This window comes from Henckelia pumila, chromosome 3, assembly GCF_033568475.1.
Source record: "Henckelia pumila isolate YLH828 chromosome 3, ASM3356847v2, whole genome shotgun sequence".
Taxonomy (NCBI): Eukaryota; Viridiplantae; Streptophyta; class Magnoliopsida; order Lamiales; family Gesneriaceae; genus Henckelia; species Henckelia pumila.
In genome coordinates, this window is record NC_133122.1 from 120,370,453 (window position 1) to 120,379,946 (window position 9,494).

Consider the following 9,494-nt stretch of genomic DNA (forward strand, 5'->3'; position numbering starts at 1 on the left):
AATATTTATTCTATTAATTTAAGAATTCTCGGAATTTAATTCGCAAAATCCGTAAATTCTCAAATTAAATATTTTGGTTCGGAAATTAAATCTATCATTTCCATAAATTTTCAAATCAATATTAGCCCATAATATGAAATTTAATTCTCAAATCTCATAATTAATAATTTAATATTTTCGGGCCTTACAAATGGTGTGGTGGATAAATTGAAAAGATGAAAAAGGTAGTAGAAAAGAAAGAAAAAAAAAATGAAAGTTGAAAAGGGGTTTGAAAAAGTTGAAAAAAAATGTGGTTGTGAAAGAAGTTTGGAAATAGATGAAAGATCATTGAAGTGAAGAAAAATAAAAGTGTGAAACTGTGAAAGAAAAGGAGTTGAAGTTAAATTGAGCATTAATATAAATTACTCCTTATTTTGAATTCTTATCCTTCAATTGTAGCCATGAGCCAGGCCTGACATTATAAGCTGATTAAGTCTTATTGACCGAGTCACAGTTTCTCAATATACTAGTGGAGAGGGGTTGCGAGAATTTAGCCTATGGACTGTTGATTGAAACTCTTAATGATTATGAATTCTTGATCGAAACACGCACACACTATTATTCTTTGAATTACCCTGATTGTGAGTGTTTTTTTTTATGATATCTCCTTGAATTTGATCATGTGCTACCATGAAAGTCCTCATGATTTGTGAACATTTGAATTGAGTTAAGAGAAGAGTATTTTGAAACGTGAGTTGCGCAGTTTATGAGTTTATGAGGTTGAATTATTTTTTTGGATAAATTATTTTTCAAGTGTTAGTAGGATAGATATGATAGGATTTAAATTGTTTTGGAATTTCAAACTAAGGTCGTTGATCCATAGCAATTCTTGATGGTTGTTGTTCTTGCATTTGAGTGGAGTTTGTGTTAGTTTTGCTCGAGACGAACAAAAGTTCAAGTTTGGGGGAATTTGATAAGTGCATTTTGTGCACGTAATTTGCATATGGTTTTACTTGACTTTTGATATTTATTGGTAGATATTGCGTGAAATTGTTGTTGTTTTTGTGTTTGTAGGTAGTTATGGACCTTGATGAGTATTTAAAGGATTTGAGCCTAAAAGATGAAAATTAAAGGAAGAATCAAGAGTTGAAAAAGAGAAGAAAAAGGAAAAAATCGAGGTCAAGGCGCACCCGCGCCAACTGATGGGGCGCCCGCGCTGTTAATGAAGAATTTAGGCAGAAAAGTTGAGCTGAAGGCGCGCCCGCGCTATTGAAGAAAATTCTGAAGAGTGTTTTGTGAAGTGGAGGCGCGCCCGCCCTTTTCCCTGCACGCCCTCGCCGTCGTCTGTGAGGAAATAAAGAGTCCGACTGTTTATGGAAACTTTGGGGATATCTTTGGTATTATGTTTGGACGATTGTTAGTTCATATTTAAGAGATTTTTCTGAGTCATTAAGCTATCTATCAGCCGCCAATACACACAATATTCTGGAGAGCACTTTTGTGAGTTTTTAAGATCAAGAATTGAAGATTGCTTGGAAAAAAGACGAAGACTTTTCAACCGGACACGGAAGAAATACTACGGCTTTGTTACTTCTTTTTATTTTCTTTTGATTGTTGAATTATGTTTGAGATATTAAACATGATTTGGTTTTTATTGAATTTGAGCATGAACTAAAATTTTCTAGTCTAGAGGTTGACGTAGCTTGGTTGAGACATATTCATGAATCTTTGATTTTAATGAATTGAATTTCTATAGATTAATTGTGTTTCTAGAATTGAATGACTTCTTAATTTACTGGCCATAAATTGAGTTGTTATATTTACTTAGAATTGTTGCTCGGGAGAGGGGATTTTGAGTAGGATCAATAGGAACTACACTATTAATTGTTTATATAGCTCGGGAGAGTATATAGCTTTAATAGAACCTTTAATGAACATCGTTTTACACATATCACTACATCTAGATTTTTAATAGGGATATTAAAATCGAACTGTAGTTGATACACTCTATTTATTGCTCTGGAGAGGGGAATAGAATAATCTAAGTGTTCTTGGTTATTAATCGAAAGAAATTCATAAAATAGATTAATTAGGATTGAATATTGTTGAGACCAAGTGAAATCAAAACCTCTGGACTATTTTTTCTCTGATTGATAATTTCTCAAAATTTGTGTGTGCGTGAACTTGATAATTCTTCATTACTTATTTAAGTTTTCAGCAAATTTCCAAAGTTTGATTTTCTAGATAAAATTAAGACTATTTTAATTACAAGTATTGAATATTTTCAAATTACTCTTCGTGGGATCGACACTCTCTCTTTCACTATACTAAAACTTGACACTCGTATGCTTGCGAGTATTTTTCACAACAGAAGTGTTTCCATATGTATGTGCATTGTGGAATGTCTCAGTCGAGCATATTGGTGGGAGCTTGCCTTAGTCTTGATGTGTGTACAGTGATTGCGAGTATGTATATCTATCAGAAGGATGTCCATCGATTGGAATTCATGGGTGAATAACCTATGGTCGAGATGATGTAGATCATCAGAGATGCAATGATTGCCATTGCGGCATATGTGTATGACTTCGCAGACCAATGGTTCAAGGAAGGATTTTGTGACATGATTGTCAGATGATGAGAATTTCATCAGGGCACATTGATGAGTTATACTAAGAAATGTGAACTGCGATTTGCACTAGACATGATGGTTTGAGTTCCCGGTATCTCTTGGGAAGCTTGTTATGCTTCAGGAGGGCATGGGAAGAGGAACCAGTCTGGAAATCGTGGGAAAAAATTACGTCGAGGTATAGCTTTGAGTCAACTGAATTCTTTGAGAAGAGATTCAGGATTTTCTGTGTCAAGAGCAGTGTTAAGAAGAGCGTTTCCTGACTATGGGTGTTCCACACCGAGCGAAGTTGGGGAACCATTGGATGGTTATATCTGTTAGTGTTCAACGAAGGTCGCAAACCAGTTAGGTTTCTAAGTGGGTTTTATTTGTCTAAAATTTTCCTTGGGACAATGATCTCAATCAAGCGGGTGTTTGTATCCTTCGTGATCAAGGAGATCGTGGTCAGGATGTAAGATGTATCAGTGTTGTGATACATTAGTGCCAGAAAAGTTCGATTGTCATCAAGTAGCGTAGTAATATTCAGTTGGGAGAAACAATTTATGTATAAAACTCGTTTGTTTATTTGAGATTTTCAGACTTGATTTGAATTTATTGTTTATTGAATTCATATTTGTCTTGTGAATTTCCTGGCCAGTTATTTGCTTGCATGTTAATTGATTCCAATTCTACAGAGGAGGTTTCGATTTTGATCGCTTCAATAATCAACATAGTGTAAAACTGACTAAAAATAGAATTCGATTTCATTATGCGGTTTAGGTGTTTACTGAATTTTCACAGTTATTCATGCATTCGAATTTGATTAGAATTACGAAAGATTGGTTCATCAATATTCGAATAGGTTCGATTATTCTAGAAATAGTCCTTCGAACAAATTAAAAAAATTCATGTGAATGAAAATTAAGTCTGATGTTTTAGATTGACTGCTTGTTACATGAATTGTCTGGTACTTACGTATGTTTTTGATCGAGTTTTTCCCAAATTTTATTTTAATCCAAAATTTTCCAGCTGAGTTTTAATTAATTTAATTTCAACTGCAATTTTTATTCATAGTTTAAAATCTGAAATCGTTATTTTTTATTAGTCTAGAATAAGCAGAAATAAGTATATTTTGGTAGTCATAATTATACAGTCCCTGTGGGTTCGACATCTGGACCTTTGTCCATTATATTATAATTTGATCTGGTGCGCTTGACAGTTGATTTTTAATCACACCGATTTAGCCGGTCACTGCTCTGAAATTTTGTATTGAGTATTAATGAAGTTTGAAAATAAATTTATTATCCAAAGATGGAGTAAAAGCACCTTCAATATCTTGAACTTTGATTGGCAAGTGTATCCGACAACATCTACCCAGCACCTAGAGTAGAAAATAAAATGTCGAAATTAAGTGGAAGGACCTTTGATATATGCAGGTTTTTACCTACATCCAACTTTAGTGAAAGAAAAATATGTAAAAAAACGTTTGGAGGTAAAAGTATCATTTAAAAAAAAATCTATTCAATAAACTATCAAATTCGACACAAATGACTCTCAAACATAACTTGACACTAAGAAATATAGATATTGGAAAATATGGAGATAAAAGGTCAAATGCTGAGAAATGCAATGCAAAATACAAAGAAATAAAAATAAAAAGGCACATAATTTTATCCTTATATATATAATATTAAAAAATCTAAATCAATAATAATTGAATAAATAACATGAATTCAAATACACGCATAAACTAAAAAACATATAGCATAAATTCAAAGACTTGTAATTCTTTGGAATTGAAAATAAAAATAAAAATTTGACAATATAATGTAAATTTTGATTATCTAACATACAAAATTTTAATCATATAGTATGCGGTATTCCTATGGAGTTTTCTATAAAATTATAATCCAACTATATTATTATCTAAGAAAACACCAAATAATCAGCCTCATTTTATGATGTATTTTATGAGAATGAACAAATAATAATACTTTTTAATAACCTATATTAAAGAACAAAACATATCAAAGTCGAAGAGTTACTTACGTGAATTGACTCGTAGGATTTTGTGTTTTTCGTTTACGTAGAAGCCTGTGGATCAATGAACAACATGAGTATCTCAGACTTTATGATTTGTAAACAAAAAAATTTTAGTCTGTGGTTAAATTTGAAAAAAATATATAGAAATACATATCATTGTTATGGAGTTTCTTACTTGAATGAAATGATGAAAACCAATTCTGGTTGACGATTTTGTTAGATGAAAATTTGAGTGACACACAATATCTTTATTGTCCATTTGTATGTGGCAACATCGTGGGAGACATTTGTAAATAAGTGCACACCTGCACAACAAATGAAATGGATGAGTTATTATAAAATTTGTGTAGAATGTAATTTTTTACAAAGTAAGTTAGCTTACTTACAATTTGATCATCCTCTATTAGGGAGCAACACATCTTTGAAAGCCACGTTTCTTGTGTAAACACCAGATCGACGCTCTAATTTTCCGTCTTTGACAAAGATTTTTGTAGAATTTTGTGAGACTCCTCTTGAAAGTGCAACATAGAGCTGACCATTGCTGAACACGTGGTTACGCAAAAATATGCCAATATTTGGGATTGTTTGACCTTGTGCTTTGTTTATTGTCAAAGCAAAACTAAGTCTAATTGGAAACTGACGACATGTCAACTCAAATGGTAATCCAGAAGTTTCTTCACTTTTCAAAGGCATTCGAGTAAGAAGTATCTCGTACTCTTATAAGGATCTGTTATGATCTCAGCATCTATGAAATTTCTTCCAAGATTGCGACAAATTAATATTGTTCCATTACATAGACCAAGTTCTGGTGCAACGTTTCTCAAGAGCATGATTGGGCTTCCTACTTTCAATATGATTCTATGTGGTGGCAAACCACTGGGACTAAGGGAATTCAAGAATTCTTCTTGAAAAAGGTTGTGATTGTCGTCTGATACACTATCCCAAGATGTATACTCTCTTTCCTCTCCAGGAAACTTGCGAATGAGCAATTCATTAATAGTGTCAACATCAACATTTTTTGGAGTGATGATGGCTCTGCCAACCATATAATTTGCATCATTTACATGATCTATCATATTTGGAAAAACTGAATCAATCAATTGATGAATTGATTGTTCACCTTCCCATGGTATGATAATCGAATCTGGTAATTTTATAAAGTCCTCATTCACAGTATGCTGCAATCCATCACCTTCACGCAAGAGGAATTGTGAAAACTCCATATCTTGAGCAGATCTCATATTTTCTTGAAGGTGTATTATCTGAACGCAATGCCAGAATGTTGACCTTGAAATGCTTGCAGCAATTTGTGATGCTTTTGATCCTCGTTTAACAACCGATAGTACTTTCCGAAAATCACCACCAAAAATCATGGTCTTCCCTCCAAATGGCAATATGTTTTCCATAATATCTTGAAACTCTTATTAACACTTTCAAAAGCATAGCGATTTGCCATTGGAGCCTTGTCCCAAAATACAGCTGATGCACGCCTTATGAGATCTTCAAGATCTGTTTGTTTTTTTATTCTGCAGAGTGTTTATGCGGTTGGCCTAAGTGGAATTTGAAACCGTGAATGTGCAGTTCTTCCACTTGGCAATAATGTAGCGGCAATTCCAGATGTTGCTACCGCAATGATAATTTTACCGGTCTTTCTCAATTGTGCTAATAGTGAGCGGTACAAAAACGTCTTACCAGTACCTCCAGGGCCATCAATGAAAAAAAAATTTGGTTGGTTATGCATAATAATTTCCATAATATTGTCAAACGCAATTCTTTGTTCAGGATTTAAACGTTCAATTGATCTCAAATCATCATCAGAAATCTGGATAGAAAGCCCACCCTCGATTATTCTAGGTAGTGGTGTGTCCTCAAAAAACTCAGCACTTAATGATGGTAATGTTGGAAAACGGTGTTCAGATCAATCAGAATTGATACCCGGTGCAGCGGAAGTTTTAAAATTTTATATGGAACGATTCCATATCATGGGTATCAAAACATTACGATTAAATTGTGCGTGTAAAAATTAAATAACAATTAAATTTTTACCTTGAATCTCGAAACGAGATTATGGACACCAACAGATAACTCTGCTCTTGTTGTATATCCCAGGAACTGATGGACGAACAATTCTTCAATCAGGTCCACGAACAGAAGTTTAATCCCTCTGATAGATTGCACTAGAAAATCTATCAGAAGTTTCTACGAAGAGAATTAACGAATTTGATCCGTTAAACTAGACTGCAAATTCGAAATTCACAAGCTGGAATTTTCGAACAGAGAGAGGAGAGGGGGCGGCCACACCTAGAGAGAACAGTTAGGGTTTTCAAAAATTTTGTGACCTCTGTTGTGTAATTTCTGTACTGCAATAACTTATTTATAATGTGGGCTACTAACAGCTTAGGGCCCATTAGTTATAAGTTCAAGCCTGACAAGCAAAGCCCGCATGTTCAAAAATTAATATAAAATTCATCGTGACTCAGATTGATAAACCAATTTCACCAATGTGCACAGAAACCATTTCTGAATCTTTTAGAGTCAAGATAAATTTTCTGAATCCGAATTCAGTGATTTCCAAAAATGTCCATCCCTATGTCATTTTAGGAAATCTTACTCTTCTACTCTGATATAAGAAGTCCCACTTCTTTATTCACTAAATTTAACTCTTTAAATTTAATTATCTCAACGGGGATTAAAAATCCATTACTTGTGTGACCCTCAATGGTTCAGGGATACAGCTAGCCATGGGCTCACAACTCCTTGTGACTCGAAACAACAATTTCCGACTTGCCCATCGAATCATGGTAAGAGCGCCTAGCAACATCGCCCCATGATTCCCTAGGTATCACTGATAGTGTCTGCAAGAACCAATAGATTTTGGTTAGCGTACAGTACGGTCCCTTCATCCATATATCCCGATCGAATCAACAACCATTGGTAAATCGAGAGTCGTTCGAGATTCGATAACTATGCAATGCATCTTGAAGATCAAATAGTGACATCGCATGTGCTACTAAGAAACCATTTCTTAAAACACATCATGTACTCTGGCCAGAGATTCGTCACACTAATATCTTCTCAGATTGCATAGGATATCCACACTAGTAAGTATGTGGTGAATCCTTGACAACAAAGCATCGACTCCTATATGTGTCGTAACTGTACCCAATCCCGACACCTGATGACCCCAATAGAGTCGGTAAACGAGTCAAAGTACAGTACTAGCATATAGAGTCTCAATGATGTTTCAAGTAGTAAGGACTAATGGTGTACAACCAAAACCGCGGACTTTATCCACTCGATAAGTGATAACCACTTGAAAAGTCCGGATAGGGTAGTTCGATCATTCATCGTATGAATATCCATTTGCATGCTTTGAACATCTCTATGTTCCATACCAATGAAACGTGGTACTCGGCATCGCAAATGCTAGTCTCAATCTTGAGCGATCCTTATCCTTATTAACGGACGGCTCAATCGACTAGGAACTGTTTAGAATATACAGTGACTATAAGATGTGTTTCATGATAGCCATCCCCATGTGCCACCACATCTTACATACACTATAGTATATTCAAGGTCTTCATCTAAACATCTTATAGTATGTCACAACATAATAATATGATAAAAGATAAAGTAAATGCCATTAATAAAATGTAAATTATATTAAACAAAGATTGTTTACACAAAGAGTCATAAAAGCCCTTAGCCACAAGTTGGCTATCCGGGCACCCACTCTTTCAGGTAAATCAAAATCATCAAGTTTTTTTTGTACTGATGCAACAACCTTCGTATCTCAAGCAATAATTTGTTTATAATGAAGTTACTTGATGAAATTGCTCTACCATAATCTTCACACATATAAGGATGGTACTAATCCCAGAGTTCTCCAACTCTCCCTGGTTCACAGAACACCAATATGGATACAAATAACCTTCTTAGGCAAGATGGCATTCTAACAGAACATGCTTCTCGCATACATTGGTGAACATAATCATCTTGTTGTAGAAGTCCCCTAATTTCGGCAGCCTCTTTAAATGTTGAATATTGAACCTCATTCACAGTCATTAGTTCCTCAAAAGATGTTGGTCCCCTTACATGATTTAGAAGGATACGTAGATAAAACCTCTCACCTCAAACGGAGACATGACATATACTCTTCCAACCACTTTATTGTTGCTTCTTCGACGAATCCACTTTTTTCCCGCTTTTATCCATGTGTAATATTGGGGAAATTCTCGATATAAATACTTTCCAGTCAACTGATTATCACAATTCATTTTGAAAAACTCAGTAAGAATTGTCTTAGAGTTACCATCATATGCAATTAGGTCACTTACGTGTTTTTTGGGATGAAAATAAATCAAATGTTGGTTAGGTGTATGTAATTGCAGCCTAATGACTGAAGGATACATCCTACTGAAGTCAAAAGAGAAAATTCTCCACAATGCTTCGGGTGCACAAATGGCTTTGGAAAGTTCTTCTTACATTTTCCATTTTTCATGCATGGACAATTAGGATTGACTGATCCACATGGGCCGTGTATCATATGGGCGAGAACTGCTCTATGTAAATTGTGTTCTTCTATCTTTGAAGGTATTTCAGCACGCACAATTGAGTTAAATTGATCTGGACTGCACAACTTGTCATTATTGTCAAATATGATCAACATATGAACATGAGGAAGACCTCTTTTCTGATACTCAATGACATACGAATAAGAGAGGACATTTCCTAAAAACTCCTCGCTCTACAATATCTTTCTTAAACTCTTCAAATTTGGATCTAAATATCCTTGTTATCAAGTCAGGACGGTCTTGAGGTGATTGTCCAGGAAGTAGTTGATACTTTATTTCACTCCAATTTGGAT

General features: G+C 34.5%; 1 protein-coding gene across 1 annotated transcript; it reads right to left on the reverse strand.

The window, feature by feature from the left end:
* Positions 1-5,020: 5,020 nt before the first annotated feature.
* Positions 5,021-6,033, reverse strand: LOC140889394 (uncharacterized). Its single transcript, XM_073297107.1, has 2 exons — positions 5,343-6,033; positions 5,021-5,223 (listed from the first exon to the last, which is right to left on the reverse strand). The coding sequence occupies exons 1-2, from the start codon at positions 6,031-6,033 to the stop codon at positions 5,021-5,023; spliced, it is 894 nt and encodes a 297-aa protein (XP_073153208.1).
* Between the last annotated feature and the right edge of the window lie 3,461 nt (positions 6,034-9,494).

Coding starts and splice junctions, on each gene's coding strand:
- LOC140889394 (XM_073297107.1), bottom strand. CDS start 6,033: ATGGAAAACATATTGCCATTTGGAGGGAAGACCATGATTTTTGGTGGT. Junction 5,224..5,342: donor CATAACAGATCCTTATAAGA/GTACGAGATACT, acceptor CAATAAACAAAG/CACAAGGTCAAACAATCCCA.